This window comes from Puntigrus tetrazona, chromosome 24 (assembly GCF_018831695.1).
Source record: "Puntigrus tetrazona isolate hp1 chromosome 24, ASM1883169v1, whole genome shotgun sequence".
In the NCBI taxonomy this organism is placed as follows: Eukaryota; Metazoa; Chordata; class Actinopteri; order Cypriniformes; family Cyprinidae; genus Puntigrus; species Puntigrus tetrazona.
Genome location: NC_056722.1, coordinates 19,822,617 through 19,840,323, shown reverse-complemented (window position 1 = coordinate 19,840,323; position 17,707 = coordinate 19,822,617). Strand labels below are relative to the sequence as shown.

Genomic DNA, 17,707 nt, shown 5'->3' with positions numbered 1-17,707 from the left:
TTGTTCTCCATCCCCTCAGGTTTTTTTTAAGACATTTTTCGTAAAGTCTCTGACCACTGCATCCATACTTGCTGACAGGTGTCCTTGAACCGAGGTCAAACGCTGTCGGCGTACTTATCTACCGCAAAGTGATATTTGGGAGTCAAGTGAAGCCGCTGACATTTAGGAGCGGAGTTTTGAAGGGGGATTTGGTATTCGCCGAGAGCTGCATCCCAAATCCTGTTTAGGAAAGCAAGTTTAGTGTGTTAGGGTGGTATAAGAGTGCTTGTGAGGTCTTTGAATCAATGTTTTTGAGCCCAACGGTGAAAAATTGTTAGAGTTAAATTGTGAGGGGCTTCGGGGCGTGCGTCAGCTGGTGTTCCCAGCGGTTTTAGAGGAATATTTAGAGACAGGATGGAAACGATGAACCAATGTTCCTACAGCCCTGTATATATAGCACACAGCCTCAATACACACGACCCACATTCAGTTCGTCACTCACAGGAAGAGAGAAACTGGGTCTGGAGTACATTGACGGTCAATAGGTATAACATACACACATCTACAATTTGCAAACACACTCAAATTGTCCATCTTGTGGGTCTGGCTCTAAGAATAATCTAACGGTTAATTCCAGGTGTTACTTCTTTTGCAGGTCGCCATTTGCTGCCGTAACAGATTATTCTGTGACCAGGAACAACGTGATTCAGCTGTGCCTGGAACTTACTACCATAGTACAGCAGGTAATGGCGTTCACCAACCAAACCAAATATATCACATAAACACTCTAATTCTAATTCTCTGAAGTATTTTATGTAGTTCATATATGGCTCTACTCTAGACATGGAGATGAACTTTCAGAGTAGATTTAGCCCTGATGGGGTAAAGGAATAGTTTTGGGAAAACTTTTGTCATCATTTACATTACATTTGTTGAACATAAAAGAAGATATTTTGAAGAATGCTGGTTATCAAACAGTTGATGATCCCCATTTACTTCAGTAGTATTTCCCCACTATGGAAGTCAGTGGGGACCAACAACAGTTTGGCTGTTCAAAATTCTTCAAAATGTCTTTTGTATTCTTAGAAACTTACACAGGTTTGAAACCACATGAAAGTGAGTAAATAAGGACAGAATTGTCATTTTATCTTTCTTTTCAATGTATTAAATGTTGTTTTTTTAATCTTTGTCAAATATGGAGGAGTGGTATAAATACAAATATAAAATACAAAGGCAGCTATATATTTTAATGTATATCAAAATAAATTAGGATAAGTTTCTGTTTGAAAAATTACATTATTGTTAAAAATGGGTAAATTACTTAAATTCTTTTTTTTACTTCTTTAAATCAAGATTAAAACTTATATACAGTTTTTTTACACAGCTATTAGCAGTTTTCCCGTTAATATTAAAATCTAAAGTTGTATATTTGTCAAATTACTGGGCTGCATTTGCCAAAAGCATTGTAAGCCTAAGTTGATGGTGGCTCCATTGGTTTCAATGGGTCTATGATGCCCTTAAGCTAACAATGCTTTTGGGAAACGCAACCCAGGACTGTTCTGTTGAATTTTCTTCCCCCATGTGTCTTTATGTCCTTATTTGGTCCTTCCTGTTCCTAGCCTCATTTAGTGATTATTAGTTAATTAGTTTCCACCTGTTTCTGTTCACCTATTTAAGTTCTCCCTGACTGTTTCCCTATTTTTATATACATTCAGTTTCAGTTTGCTTTCTCGTGGGTTAATGTTATTTTAATGTTATATGCGTGTTGATGCATTAGAATTAAAGAAACTTTTGTTTATTCCTTCTGCACATTTACTACAACTATGTTCTGTGATAATATTCTACTGTCATTAGATTAAAAATAATTTTGTCATTAATCAAATAGTTTCTTACCGGTAAACTCTAATTGTAAAATTTGAATTTGTGAATGCAATTTTATACAAATACACTACACTAATTAAAAGTTCAAGCTATTTCTTTTATTTATAAATAAAAATTTTAATGATATATTTCTTAATATCTTATGCTCATCAAACCTGCAATTGTTTAATAAAAAACAATAATATTATGAAATATTATAATTACTGTTTTCTCAATTTGATACATTTTATACTTTAAGTTATTCATGTGATGGCAAAATCTAAATCTTCAATGTCACGTTATACTGCAGAAAAATAAAATACAGACTCAAAGCTATTATACTAAAAAGTTACTGAGAGCATGTCTGAAATGTTATTTAAACTTCTGTCTCGCACATCTGCTCTTCCCTTATTCTTTCACGTTTTAAAAAAGCCTTTAGAATGGTTTAGAAAGGTTTTAGAATGCACTCTGAGGATGTCAAGGACTACATGTCATTTGCTACTGAGGCAGTGTGCATTGTGGGTAATGTAGTCCTGTAGAGCAGAGCGGGAAACAATCAGTGTGAAATAACCATGTCAGACAAAAGAGAAATATGAGAAAGGAGAAGGATTCAAGGCCACTGCAGTGATGTGCGTGTGTGTTAGTGTGTGTGTTTGTGTACCCAGCAGATTATTTCTGGTAGGGTCAGAAGATCATGGCCAGCAAGAGCAGCATTAAATGGATGAGTCTGTCACAGCCAGCTCAGCCTGAACGCTACACACAATCTCTCTCTTAATCCAGGACAGATTACAGCGTTGAAGCCAGAGATCTGGGTCTAATCTTAAGTAATGCAACTAGTATTGAGCGCTCAGAACCAGTGGGGGTCCCTTCCCCAAATCGGCCCCTGAGAGATTAGGTCAAAAATGGAACGGATTCCTCTCTCTCCCATTTGGCAGGTGTGTTTTTAGCTGGTTTCTACCTGATCCAAGACGGTAATTAACTGATCCAAGATAATCCAAACTGGTTTATCTGACCAGATGGACCACCAGCTGGCTGGGACCTGACTGAGCTGGTAGACAATCTTGTACCAGCCTAGCATGTTCCAAAAACCTGCTTGACCATCTGATTTCTCAGCCAGGGCACTTGACCAAGATGGTTGCTGGTATTCTATCATTGGCCACAAACATCTAAACAAAAGCTTCGATGTCCCATTTCTATACTATTGTATTGTAAGTTATGGATGAGTTCCGTCTGCTGGCATCACTATCACCGCTTTAGTTTGGGTGTGTTTATCTCTTTCATTGTCTGGCTCTGTGTGATGTTTACTTATAATTGAAAGAAATATTGCATCCAAAAATGAAAATTTCTCATTAATTTGCTCCTCATGTTGTTCGAAACGTACTTTCTTTTGTGAAACCCAGCTGTTCTCAATTAAGTTAAAGTTAACAAGGTCTGTGGCTGTTCCAAGCTGCAAAATAACGAAAACAAACAACAGAAAAAAAACAACATAGAAGTGTCTATATGACTTGTGCACATCTATTTCAATTGTCCAAAGCAATACTAAAGGTTTGTGTTAAACGGACCAAAATTTTAAAGGGATCGTTCACCCAAAAATGGAACACAAATTGAAATGAAATCTGAGAGCTTTCTGAACCCACATAGACAGAAATGCAACTACCATCTTTTGAGTCAGATCTTTTCAATTATTTAATCAAATTTACAGAGATAAATTATTAGTTCATAAATCACACTAATATGAATCTTGAGTTCGGTTTACTAACTACAGCATAAAAACAAATATAAAAACGATGTGTTGAGCTAGTACAAGCCATTAAATAACTCCTGTAAATAACCATTAAATAACTTTTGACATTTGTTAATTGTGTTTTGTACATCAAAATATGTTGATGTGATGTGATTTTGATATACTAATTTTATGCAAAGTATGTATGTACGTATATATTTTTTTTCGGTCAGATTTTTATGCAGTTATAGCAGTACAAACATTAAATGTGAAATACAGTTGTTAATTTTTTTTCAAAAAACCAAAGCTGCATTAATTTGATATACAAAACAGTGAAACAGTAAGATTGTGAAGTATTATTCTAAAATAACAATTTTTATGATCATTTAATTGTTATTTTAAAACTCGACAGCTCCAGTTCCTTGTCCATTTTCTTTGAAAATTCTTCTTTTTTGTAAAAAAAAGTCATTTGGATTTGGAGTGAGGGTGAATAAATTATGGCAGAATAAAAATTTTTGTGTGATCTTTAAACACCATACTTTGGCACGAGAATGTCTTATGCTCGCCTCTAGACACACACACACACACACATATGCAACACGGGCGTCCTGCTTGATGATCCATGGCTTGAGTGACAGCACTAGAGAATAGGTGCAGAGATGCTCAGGGGTGCTCTGAAGGGAAGTGAATCAATGCGGTTTCATTTGCTGGGAACACTCTTTTCTTTCGCTCTCTCTCAAGGCTTTGGCTGTGCGAGTGTCTCAGGTGTGAGGGCTGGTTATTACTTTATTGTGATGAAAGAGAAGAGGTGCAGGTGAGAGCACCAAAGATGAGGACTGAAAATAAGCCCTTTTGGTAAGATGCTGCAGAAACGGAGACATATAGGTTCAACGACCAAAGGAAAAGAGAATCTTGTCGCCCTACTGGGCATTGTTAGGTTTGGGGGTCAGTGATGGATACAGGAAGCAGAGTAGGTGTTGCCATGGTGATAGCTGATGGCCAGAGATCAGTTTCTTCAGTACATCTTCTTTAATATTTCCAAAATTTGCAATATATCTGTTTCCATTAAACAATGGTTTATCAGCTTGTTTGACTGTCTTTGGAACATATGTTCTCACAATGTCGCAAGTTTTTGAATGATAAAGCCATTTTCCATGAATAGAAAGCTATACCATATTCTTTGGTTGATGTATGTGATGCATTGACCATTTGTGAAATATTACAGGACTGTTGAGAATATTAAATGACTTACTTGGCTTCCACACGAAAAAAAAACCTGCTTCACAACAGCACTACATTATGCCTTATTCAGTAAAAATGCCAAATGTCACTTCCATTATAATCAACTACTAAACTGCTGCACATTGCATTGTGCCTTCAGCCAAAAATGTATTTCTCTCATATGATTAAAATAAAAGGATTTTATTTATTTAATTGCTCCGTATCAATTATAGAATTTATTAAGAATTTTATTTTTTATGGAATTAAAATATTGTTTTGGATATATGCCCTTGGAAAGTATTCATACCCATTAATTTTTCCACGTTTTATGCTGCTGTCTTATGTTAAACTGCTTTAAATTACTTTTTTCCACATCAATTTACACTCCGATACTCCATATTGGTGAAGTAAAAAACATGTTTTTAACATCTTTGCTGATAATTTTTTTAAAAATAAAAATTACATTGCATAAGTATTCATACCCTTATCTGGGACAGTTGAAATTTAGCTTAGGAACATCATATTGCTTGTTGATGTTACTACACTGAGGGAAGTTAACTTATAATTATAACTTATAACTGATAATGCATATCAGAACAAAAACCTAGCTCTGAGGTCAAAAGAACTGCCTGTAGAGCTCAGAAACAGGTTTGCATGAGGCCACAATCTGTGGAAGAATTCAGAAAAAGAAAATTCTGCTTCACTAAAGGGTCACAGAAGCATGTAGCCTCCGTTACCCTTAATGGACGAAATTTGAAACAACCAGGACTTGATGGAGAAGGGCTTTGGTGACCAAGAACCTGACAGTCAGTTGAGCTCCATGATCATATGTAGAGATAGGAGAAATCTACAGAAGGACAAACATCACTACAACACATTTTACTTTTCTTCACATTTTTCCGCTTGTATGTATTGTATTGTAAATGACACCTGCACAAACACAGTCACTCTGCAGGATTGCTGTTTCTCCATGAACTTTCACAGCAGTCCCGGCCCCCAGCGGGAACCTCATGAGCTCCTTGAAATGTCTCCATCAGAGCCTGAATGTTAAATTGAGCCCGGGGCTCTCCTCTGTTCAACCTTCCTATTAGATCAGCATCTGAGAGGGAGAAAAAGAGAGAGAGACGTTTCTGAACACAGTGACCCAGCTGTTTGGTAGATTATCCCATCTGCAGAGATACTTTGCTCAGTAAATGTTTTCTCAAGCTCTCTGTGTGGGTAAGTGTGTACGTGAGAGGCCTAAACTGTTTAAAATGACAGTAATATCTTACTCTTTCCTCCTTGTAGGACTGCACCGTCTATGAGACCGAAAATAAGATCCTCCATGTGGTAAGTGTTTCTTTTCTGGTTTACACTGCAATATGTGGCTGATAATGAGCTCTAATGTTTCTCCTGTGAGCTCTGCCCCCATTTCTTCATTTACAGGAAGTGCTGTGAGGATGCTCATACACATACTCTCGCTGCCTGTTATTTCTTTGTGTTAGACAAAATTTAAACTCCTGACTGATTTTATGACCACACAATGACACTATAAAAGCTCATTTTTAAAGAACCATTTAACAAACAGATACTTTTGAGTCTTTATTCAGTAGTGCCTGCATTTTTGGCCCTAAAGAATCTTCCCTGATATTTTTTGTAGTAGTTTATTTTTAGATTGCACTTTATACCGTTACAAGTTATTTGTAAATTAAGGCTTCAGTTACTGTAAGTGCTGTTCATCTAATAGTTTTTTCCCCAGACAAGGACCATTTTAAGACCGTCAAATCTCTGATATAATATAATATAATATGTAATATAATATAATATAACTCTTTACAACCAGCTCCTTTTCCCCAGACAAGAACCAGTTTATTATTGTATTATATGATATTATATTTAGTGCTGTCAAATGACTAATCGCATGAAATATTAAAGTGTTTATACTATATAACCAACTCTCTGCCAGTTAATACATAAACCTTTCCAAACCAAGTAATCAATAAAATGTAAACTGCTGTTGACTTTTTAACGATCTTTTTAACGATTAAAATACATGATTTAAATGCTTATACATTATGATAAACTTTTTATTTATTTTGCTGTGATCTCAGCATTTGCTGAAGTCAGTTTTAATAGTGTTTTTTTTTCATGTAGAAGACATGATTCCTAATCTCAACGTTTTACATCTGTTGCTGTAAAGTCCCCAGGTAACCATTTTGTGAACATGTATTTTACTAGTCCAGGCCCTGAGGTGAAGTTCCCTTTGCAGTCACAGGAGAGCCACAGCTAGGCTCTTTGTGAGATACACACTCGCACACAGCAGTGTGTGTGTGTGTGTGTGTGTGTGTGTGGCAAGTCCTGTTGTCGCCACAGACTGCTGGGCTGGGCACAGCTGTCATTCTCACTGAGTCCCACAGCTATAAATACCTACACATTGCGCCTGCTAGCAGCAGATTTCATTCCCCAGCACCACCCCACCTCAGCTACTGACTGTAGGAGGAGAAACAAACACACCAATGACACCAGATGAAAGCAGAAACAGAGAGAGAGAGATGAAACCATAAAACAAAGTGAATTAAAGTGCTACACTACCCTAAAAAGCAAATACAAATCGCAGTATAATTGCTAGGCAGAGAAAAAGGTACATGTTTTGCAAATCCGGTAGCAAAGTGAAAAATGGCAAGCATTATAGTTTACAGTGTAACATTTCAAATGTCATAATTTCAAGGACAGTAACATGACAATAGTGTTTCTGCTGTACATATATACAGCTATGTGGTAATATTTTTATAGGTAGGCAGGAACATACATACATAGATACTATATATATATATATATATATCTCCTTCCAATTATTTATAGTAATTTTCTTAACAATGTTTGCTTCTTACTTACTATATTTGAAAAGTTTCTTGAATGTCTCAGCAGTTTTGTAATTTACTTTACAATCATGCCAGTAAAAAGCTTGTTGAGAGAAAAGTGGAGAGCTGAGGAATAGTGCAGCGGTTAACAGGAAATGAAACAACATCGATTCTCACCTCCTTCACCTTGAGTGAACTACACGAATATTCCAGAGAGGTGAAATCTGATCATAATCGCTGAGAGTTTGATATATAACGCTGTTGAGATAATGAACGAAAAGGGGTGAGAAAACAGGGAAGACTGATAAACACATAGGGGAGGAATGACTTGAAAAAATGAAACTCAACTTCCTGATAATTAATACAGCACATTTTCCAAACCAAATTATCAACATACCTGACCAAATCATAGCTTTTGTCCTAGTCTTTTTAGGTATGACTAAATCCTTCCCAGTGGAAATGGATGTAAAACTGCACCTGTTTATTAAAACTGATGCGTTCTGTGGTCACGGGACATTAAACCTAAATTTGATCATATCTATGATGCTGAGTTATGCCTAATAAATGTTCGGCCAGTGCAGCGTATCTGTGCAGAAAATAACTGATATGCTTCCTCTTTTTTTCTCTCTCTCAAGTGTAAGACATTATCTGGAGTATGTGACCACATCATCTCACTGTCGTCAGACCCCCTGGTCTCCCAGTCAGCACATCTGGAGGTGGTTCAACTGGCTAATATTAAACCTACAGAGGGTCTGGTAAGATCAATCATGACTATACTGTGCTACTGTACAGATGATTGTGCTGATTATTAAAAAAATTGTATAAATGTTCTGATAATTAATATCTGACAAAGTATTAATATATTAAGTGCTATTAATTATTCAATATAAGATACATAATTATGAGTAAATAATATATAATCGTCCATTCAAAAGGTTGGGGTTACAAAGATTAATTTGTAAATTATCACTCATCAAGTAAATTAAACATTTTATTAAGCTAGCATGCATTAGTATGTGAAAAAATTATTTCTAATTAATATGTAATAATAACCTTTTGTTAGCAGTTTTGTTGAAACTTGACTGTAGCTTAACTAATTGTAATTATAAAGCAGCTTGTATATCTTGCCAAACAAATTCAAAGTAACTTCCTCAACATTGATCTTTGTCCTAATGAGCATATGTGTGTGTGTGTGCGTGTGTGTGTGCATGCTTGTCTTCAAAACTCCCTTTTATTAGAAGTCATTTTGTGTCTCTATATACACATGAATAGACTAAAAGCATTTTGAAGTGTTCTTCAATGTGTGCATGGGACAGAAAAAGGAAGAGATGAACAGATTATTCATTATAGTCTATTAATTTGTTTTTATATCTTAAGGGAATGTACATCAAATCCACATATGATGGGCTTCACGTTATCACAGGAACCACAGAGGGGGTAAGAGCCATTTGGTGTTAATGTGCGCGCTCTAATTCATGTGTCTTTCATAATGTCCTGTATGCTGCAGATAAAAGTAATGAATCTCAGCAATTGATTGTATGGCTGTTACTGCACACGCTCAAATTAAAGAGCAGGAGAGAGAGAAAGAGAGAGCTATACAGACAGGAGTGCTCTAAATAAAGATCTACCGATCATGTGACTGAAAGCTCTTAGTTTTTGTTGTAGCTCTAATAGTGGGTGGAAATCACACGCTATACTGCAATATGCAGTACCCATAGAAAAGCAGCACCTCGATATGTATTTCATATGCCATGTTTCAGTTGCATATAATAGTCCAAACTGAGACTACAATTTAAGATGGCCTCTGTTTTTCAGTCACTTTTTTTATGACGTCTCCACTTGTTTTAGAAGAGATCTGTCACGAACTACCCTCAGGTTGATGCCAAAGTAAGCAGATGCAAAAGTCTGAGATTTAAAAATAATCTTAATTTGCATCAAATTCTTGCCAGATCAAATCATCTGAGCTATTCTCATTTTCTTTTCTTTTTTTGGTAAAATATAACCATATCATGAATTAGATCAAGGCACATGTGCAATGTTTTCAGCAAGGATTATATGAAATATTTAGTAAACACCAAATCAGCATACTAGAATGATTTCTAAAGGATCACATGACACTAAAGACAGGAGTAATGACGCTGAATAAAAATGCTGGATTAAAGCAGCTATTTTAATTAAATACTTGAAATATTGCCGTACTGCGTTTTCATTTGTTTTCATCTGTTTTCATCAGTTTTTTTCCCTCTATTATTCTATCTTTTTTATATCTCTCTGTTTTCTTGTCTCTTTCTTAGTCTCCAGCAGATCGCTGTAAGAAGATCCACGCAGGTGACGAAGTCATCCAGGTGAACCATCAGACAGTGGTGAGTGTCATTCTTTCTTAGTCACTCAATCCATTTTTTCTTCTATTTTATCATCCATCCATCTATCAGTTTTTCCCTATATATGTAAGTCCCACTTGGCATTCAACAACAGTTGGCCCTTTCCTGTCTGTTTGTGAATTATGGAACTGAAAATGAGGAGCATTCGAATTTGAGGGCTTTAATGTGTCCTTGTAAAAGCACCAAGAGCTTTTAAACATATTACTAGATGTATTTTTAGCTCGTTTCTATGACTAGGGCAACTATATTCCAATTTGACTGAATTCACAATGCTGATTGAGTGTGTTACGCTTTAAACTGCATTTCTGAGTGAGACTGGAGAGTGTTTAAAGGGAATGAGAGGCTGTACATGTAATGAAGGGCAGCGGAGTGTGTTTTTAAGGATGGTCGAATTTGAGAGATTTCTTTGCGTGCATATGGAGTGCATCAATAGGTACTCCGATGATCGTACCCTGTGGAGTTCCCTTCAAATAATTGATAAAGAGCCTTTTCTGCATACGTCTGTGTACAAGTAAAAGCTTGTGAAATCAATTCTGTTTGAAATTACTTCCTTAGTGTTTGATGCGCATAAGGTGCTTAATAATTTGTTGAATATTTGAATTTTACTCTCAAGCGGTGGCATGTTTTCTGATGTTAAAGAAGCTGAAGAAAGCAAAATGTTCCCTCTTCAACGTGTCTGATCACAATGATGTCGGTTTTGAGATTTAAGATGGTTTTTGAAAGATGGTTTTACCTCAAGGCATCAGAATTGAACTTCTACGTCAGTGTTTTTTTGTTGGTTTTTAGTCATCTTGTCGCTGCGGTGAGGGATGCTGAGCTTGTTTTGTGATGAAACATCAGCAACACTAAGGACTCATTAATCCTCATGTAATTAGATTGTTGTCACCTTCATAATTGGATAAAAGCGCTTCTAATGTGTGATAAGCGATACGAATTCGGCTTGTAGCGAAAAACACACAGACAAACAATTACCGTAACAATGAGCGGTTCATGCTCAAGAACAAGCGCAGCTGGCGTTACAGAATGGTGCATTGTGGGAGCTGCTCTAGATGTAACCTTTGTGGTTAGTCCCCATACGATCCCCATAGGATCAGGTCTGAAATATCCAGCCCATCTCAGTGTGTGTGTGTGTGTGTGTGTGTGTGTGTGTGTGTGTGTGTGTGTGTGTTGTGTATTGTGGCTATTTCTGTCTGTGAAGGACATGGTTAGTGTGGGTCACGTTTTGCCTACTTAGTAAGTACTAAATGTCCCCACAAGGATATTAAAGGATAGTAAAACCTCAAACCACCTACATTTTGGGGACCAGCCAACAGTAAACTGCTTAATAAACATAATAAATTATGTCTTAATGACAGTCTAAAAATGCTAAAAGGTTTGTTTGAGGGTAAGGCTAGGGGATAGAAAGTATCATTAGCTCAGTATAACTATAGTAATCAATCAAAAGTTTATCCTATGATAGAAAAACAATGTTTGCGCGTGTGTGTGTATTACTTAATTTACTCTTTTCATAAGCTGACATAGTAGTGATTTATGAGGTTTTATTATAAAGTTAATATTTCTGTTGAACTAGCAGTAGAGTTGTTCATTGTGATTATTCAAAAATAATTAAGTTAATTATTGAACATCAAACAATCTTATATCACAGTGTTTTAAACTTTTAGATGCAAATATAAATATGATCCCCTTTTGAGGGACTACATACTATAATAATATAGTTCTATTCTATTATTAATATTTAAAGACATTAATTTAATTAAATTTTAATTCCTGTTTTATGATGTTGTCACTATAATGGTTAACTGGCGTTGATTCATCTATTGGTTCATCTTAACCACAGTAAAATCACTTGTGGTACATTGCACAGCCTTAATGCTTTAACTGTGAAATGTTATGAATTTATGTTAATTATTCATCAGTAATGTAAACATCTTTAAAAATGTAGAGTTTGCATATAGCGTGTCACATTATTTTAGAATTATATTTAAACAGTTGCCTCCAGCTATTAGCTTCACATGCTGGCTCAGTAAGCATTTTTATAACAGTGTAGCATAAATATTTCAACAATAAAAATTTTTACACAGACTGCATATTTATCTTTTATTATCTTTCATTTATGTTTAGCTTTAAAAAATATAGTCAGTATTGTCATTCCTAATCATTTTTCATGCTACGGAATATATGATTATACATAATTTATGAAGAACTGAAATGCTCAAATATTGACATTTACCGGGAATGTCAAGTTCTTCCACAGACTTTAATGTGGAATCAATTAAATGATTAGCAAACATCACACCTTATTAGTGTACACTCATTTCACATAGTAAACTTAATCAACATGCACTGTGTGTCAGGAAGGCTATGTGTGTGTGATACATACAGTAGTAACAGTATATTCTCTCCGCATTCACCAGATATAGAGAGGCTTAGCAGTTCCTTGTCAGGTGACGTCTCTGTGTGGCGTTCTTGTCGAGTCTGTGTATGTTGACCCTGTGTTTGTTGCTGTAGGTGGGCTGGCAGTTGAAAAACTTGGTAAGCTCTCTGCGCGGGGACCCTGCCGGTGTGACATTGACCCTGAAAAAGCGTCCCCAGAGCACGCTCACCTCCGCCCCAGCCCTACTAAAGAACATGAGATGGAAGCCCCTGGCCCTGCAGGTAGGATTCAGATCGCCCTGTCCAAAAAGCTTCATCGTTGGGCTGCACTTTCCCCCCTTTATCCGCTACCCGCTCCCTCGCCTCATCGTAGATAGAAAACAGACGCCTTTGACTTCATTTCCCATAATGCACCTGCCTGCTTAAATGTCGCTTTCCATTCAAATTTTGCAACACAACTATAATTTAAGGAGTGTTGGATGCCGGAGTTGCTTTTGTGGGTCTTGCGGTGCTTATTAAGTAATTTGCAGTAACATCACTAACCTGCCTTAGAAGTGTTGCGAACGTGTGCGCTAGAGAGAGCAGATTAGCTTTAATCGGCTTTCGGTGAAGAATTTAAGTTTGGCTCCAGACTAAACTTTTAGCTGTTTTCCCCAAACAGATCTGTGTACATCTCCATCTTGGCAGCTGTCATCTCACATGCTCATTTCACTGATTATGTGCACGCGGCTCTTTGTGCATGTCATGTCTGTGCAGTCTGTGTCACAACCCCTGTTCCCAGGCATTCAGCTCACTGGAGACACTAATCACACGTCTATAGTCTCTGAAGCCATTGTGTTCTCTGGAGATGCCACAAATGTTTCCATAGACTCCCACTCATTATGTCAAAGCATCCTGACCCAGAGATCCCAGTGCACTGTTTACTGCAGACAGCACTGTGGAGAGACTGCTCCGCCGTTTCGCTGCTCGGGGACCTATTAATCTCTATCCCTCGCCCTTGTGACTGTCTGCAGATATCAGTGTCTGGGTCACGTCCTGGAACAGAGCTCCATTATTACAGTTAGCTGTGCCCTCAGACGTTTTACCAGCTCATAGTGGATGTGAACTTTGATCTTTAATCCAATGATCTTGTCTGCCCAGCAGCCAGTCGTACCCAGGAGTCCCACCAGCAGCTCGGCCACGCCCACAAGCACCATCAGTACACCTTCCAAGCGTGATAGCTCTGCCCTCCAAGACCTGTACATCCCTCCCCCTCCTTCCGAGCCGTACACACCCCGGTAAGCTCATCCAGTAGAAGATTTTTTACACTTCAGCTGCTTTTTGGCTTGAAATTCACTTCACAGTAAAGGGTTCTTTCCGTAAAACACTATTTCGTCCGACTTCAAGCTGTTTTTTTGCTCTGTACGTTCGATACAAGAAAACGCAAAACCACAAAACCAGTCATAAGGGTCAGTTTTTGTAAATTGAGAATTAAATTGAATAATTAGGCTTTGTTTGTATTTGGTGTGTTTGGATAGGGCTATATTTGGCTGAGATACAACTATTTGAAATAAGGTTTCTAAAGGTCCAAAAAACAACAACATTTAAATACTGTGAAAATCGCCTTTAAAGTTGTTTAAATGAAATTTGTTGCAATGCATATTTCTTCATTTTGATTTATTTATGTAAGATTTGCATGACTAAATACTGTTTTTTTTTTTTTTTTGCTTTTTATTCATCAAAATTATATCTACAAAAATGTTGAGCAGCACAGATGTTTACAATATTAATAGTAATATGAAATTTATTTTTTGAGCACCAAATCACAATTTCTGAAGAATAACATTTTAAAATCTATTGATATAGATATATATATTTTTAAATAGTGTACGTACAGTAAAATCTGAATATATTGTGTTATGCTGTGCTTTTAGAGATGAAAAAGGTGGTCTACTCAGTGAAGGCGGCGTGTCTGTGGCGAAAGGGTCAGAATCTCCAAATTCATTCCTGGATCAAGAGTACAGACGACGGTTTCCTCTCATGGAAGAAGAAGCTGTCCTGTACTGCTACGAGTACGACCCCAACCACGGAGCCACAACGTCCCGCCGAGACAGTACACCCACTTACGGTACACAAAGTTTTGTCTGTGGGTGCAATTTGGGAAAATGGGAAATTTGGTTCTTCCTTTCTGCACTCGGTAAAATGATTAGTTATTTTCTGCTAGCTTTTACAGCAGATGCCCGAGAGACTGAATATTGACCCACCAACTAATTCAAGGCGGAGACTAGACTTCTATTAACATCTGCTGATTATAAAACAGCAAGTAATGACGAAAAAGCACTATTTACCCCAATTATGCTGCATAACTAAGTTCAGTTAATAAGAAATCACTTTTAGATCTAGCTTCTGCTAATCTAAATATGTTGTGAAAATTATCTACATGTTTTGCAATGCAATTGTATGTTTCTCGAGGTTTATAAAGCGAGCGTGTCTATAACAAGTTTCCTGCATAGGGGAGTTGGTTTCAGATTTTCTGTAATTAAACTCCAGGGAGCTGGGCTGCACTTTGTTGTGAATGTGTATGTGTAGCATTATATCCAGAACCAGAGATCTCAGCTCTAGTTGTTAAATGCCAGTGTGAGCCTCTGCAGTGGCACAGAACTGCTGACACACTCCATGCCCGCTGCTTCCCTAGAAAACGAGAGGACACATTAACTGTGACAGTTTGTCTTACACAAACACACACTCGCACAGACTCACCTTGGCGTCTGTGGAGAAAATGGATTGTGAACTGTCATTTTACTTCCATCTTTCTATTCCGTATTTCCTCACACACACACAGAAAGTGATGTGTGTATATACCCTTGCTATGCTTTCAGGTCGTCTGAGGCCCATCTCTATGCCTGTAGAGTATAACTGGGTTCCTGACTACGAGGACCCAGCTAGAATGAAGAGAGAAGGTCGGAGAGGTGAGATTGTGTCAGTCACATACTGTAAATACACATAGTTATTTTCTTGTTTTTATTTTTTTATTCTTCTCCTTTTTACTACTCTTTGTTCTGTTTTTCTCAGTTTCTAGGTATTTGACACTATTTTTAATTCAGCAGCAGAATTTTGGGGTTTATCCATTTTTTTTATTCAAATATTTATTTAAAAGTTAATTCTAGAATTTCGCATTGGTTCTGTTGTCTGAAAATGATCATATATACATCACTATATGTAATATATTATTATATTATTAGTTTGTGGGCTTTCTGATTACCATAAATGTTCCTAACGCTTTTTGTCTTAATTAACTTTTTATTGCTTCATTTTAAATGGTCAGTGTGACAAATCAGTTTTTAACAGTACAAATATTCCATTTAATCTCTTAATTAAAATGAGGCCATAGATCGGCATGCATAATAAATATTGATGAATGGGAAAATATTTGATTAAAATAGTTTTAGATAGCATGTCCTACCGCAGGGAACTGCTGACACCCCTTTCTTGATATTAACCACCAAAATTATACTGAATCATGAAAAGTGGTTTGTGGTATTAAATCGGTGTCAGATGAGGAAAAATGCTGTTATACTATAACATTGTGATATTGCTTTTATGCAGCGATTCTACAAACAAGAACTTAATGTAGAGTAATTGACATTTCAGACACAAATATGGTCAGCTATTTTGCTCAACTTCATCATTGTGCCTCCCCATGGTTATATCAGCAAAAAAAGATATGGTGAAGGTTTACATTTTTACATTTACATTACATTTTAATGGAACATTAGAAATGGAAAGACTTTTACCTTTAGACTATACACTGATGAATTACACATAATAAACATGACAAAATGTCTGTTTTCATCAAGTTTTATGATTACTTTAAGTAGATATGGGGTCTATTTTAATGTTTATATATATAAAAGTAAAGAAGATATTCTGGATGAATATATATATATATATATATATATATATATATATATATATATATATATATATATATATATATATATGTATTCATCCAGAATATCTTCTTTACTTTTAAATGCATCTTGGTGATTCATCTGTTGATCTCCCTTCTCATTTCTATTCTCATTCTGCCTGGATTTCCCTTCATTGTTTCTCACTGTTGCTGTGTTATTACATTCTCATGGCTCTTATTCAGGAGTGATGTTTAGCTGAGCTCTTTTCCTTGGATCTAATTCTCCTCGCTGCACGGTGGCTCTGAACTGCGCTGGGCATTGCTGATTACTTCCTGTGGCCACGCTGCATGCAGTGCCAGGATAACAGTGGCGGTCTCCGAGCACCAACACAGAGCCAGTGTGCGCTAGGCCCAAGACTGTCTCTGTTGGCTCCTGCTTTAGAAATACAGTCCAGAACTCCAGACAGAAATAATTGGACTGCAAGAACGTAGACCGATAATATCAATGAAGCTCTTTCATCACTGTTTTACTTACTGTGTTCTTTATTATAAGTTCAGGGTAAAGTTTGGCTGGTCTTCGTCACTTCCTCATCACCATCTTCATTGAGGCTGCGGGGGCAGCATCTTTTGTTTTGACTCACTCATGTCGTGTCTTACTGCTTTCCCACGCTAACGTGTTTGTTTTCTTTCGGTGGTCTCCTCCAGGACTTGCTGTTGCCCAAACCTCTCTCTTCTCTCTTGTTTGTGGCACTTGTGTGTCTTTATATGTGTGTTTTTGAGCGAGGGGGCCGATGATCACCTGGCTGTGTCTCCTGGCTGCTATTTGATCCCGTTAAGCAACTTTGTCTATCTGCATTGTGTGGAGATTAGCGCCTTGATAGCTCTCTTATTTCCTCTCTTTCTCCGGTTCCCTCTTTTCCTTAAAACTCCAGGGAGAAAATGCTGGTGGTGAGGCTGCCAGATGGTGTTTAGCTGAGAGTAAGAAAGATGGTAAAAGAAGAAGGAGGCAATCGAAGACGATTGCAAGAGTGATGTAGGAAGAAGATTGTGATACAGTGTGAGAGTGGAGGGAGGGTCAGAAAGGATAAAGATGTATTAAGGTCACCAACAACTTGGAAATCTTGGTAATTTGTCATTTCTGGGTAACAGTGACCTTTTTTTTTGCTGCCAGAGTGGGTGTTCTACCAAAATCATCCTTTGTATTGTTGGCAGTGAAGAAAACAAAGATAAAACTGAAGGGCTGCCGAATTTGGGACATTTGGGCATTTAAATAACTTTAAATAAAAAATAAATCAACCATCAGACTTGCTGTGTATATAGCTGCACAGTTTGGCCAAAATATTCTGTGATTTATATATCAGGATGGCTATATAAAAATAAAAATATGAAACAAAACAAGAAATTTGCTGCACAGTTTGATGAATATTATTATTATTGTTAT

At 36.8% G+C, this 17,707-nt stretch overlaps 1 protein-coding gene across 13 annotated transcripts in view; it reads left to right on the top strand.

The window, feature by feature from the left end:
- Window positions 1-17,707, top strand: part of cnksr2a (connector enhancer of kinase suppressor of Ras 2a) — a 75,976-nt gene that overhangs the window by 23,732 nt on the left and 34,537 nt on the right. For 4 of the 13 annotated variants that reach the window (XM_043225986.1, XM_043225976.1, XM_043225974.1 and 1 more), the window contains exons 4-12: window positions 617-722; window positions 6,071-6,112; window positions 8,259-8,378; window positions 9,001-9,060; window positions 9,918-9,986; window positions 12,513-12,659; window positions 13,518-13,654; window positions 14,291-14,484; window positions 15,236-15,325. In XM_043225986.1, coding sequence (XP_043081921.1) covers window positions 617-722; window positions 6,071-6,112; window positions 8,259-8,378; window positions 9,001-9,060; window positions 9,918-9,986; window positions 12,513-12,659; window positions 13,518-13,654; window positions 14,291-14,484; window positions 15,236-15,325 — 965 coding nt within the window. The remainder of the gene's footprint in view (window positions 1-616; window positions 723-6,070; window positions 6,113-8,258; window positions 8,379-9,000; window positions 9,061-9,917; window positions 9,987-12,512; window positions 12,660-13,517; window positions 13,655-14,290; window positions 14,485-15,235; window positions 15,326-17,707) is intronic. The other 9 variants (XM_043225980.1, XM_043225979.1, XM_043225977.1 and 6 more) reach the window with 6 other exon arrangements.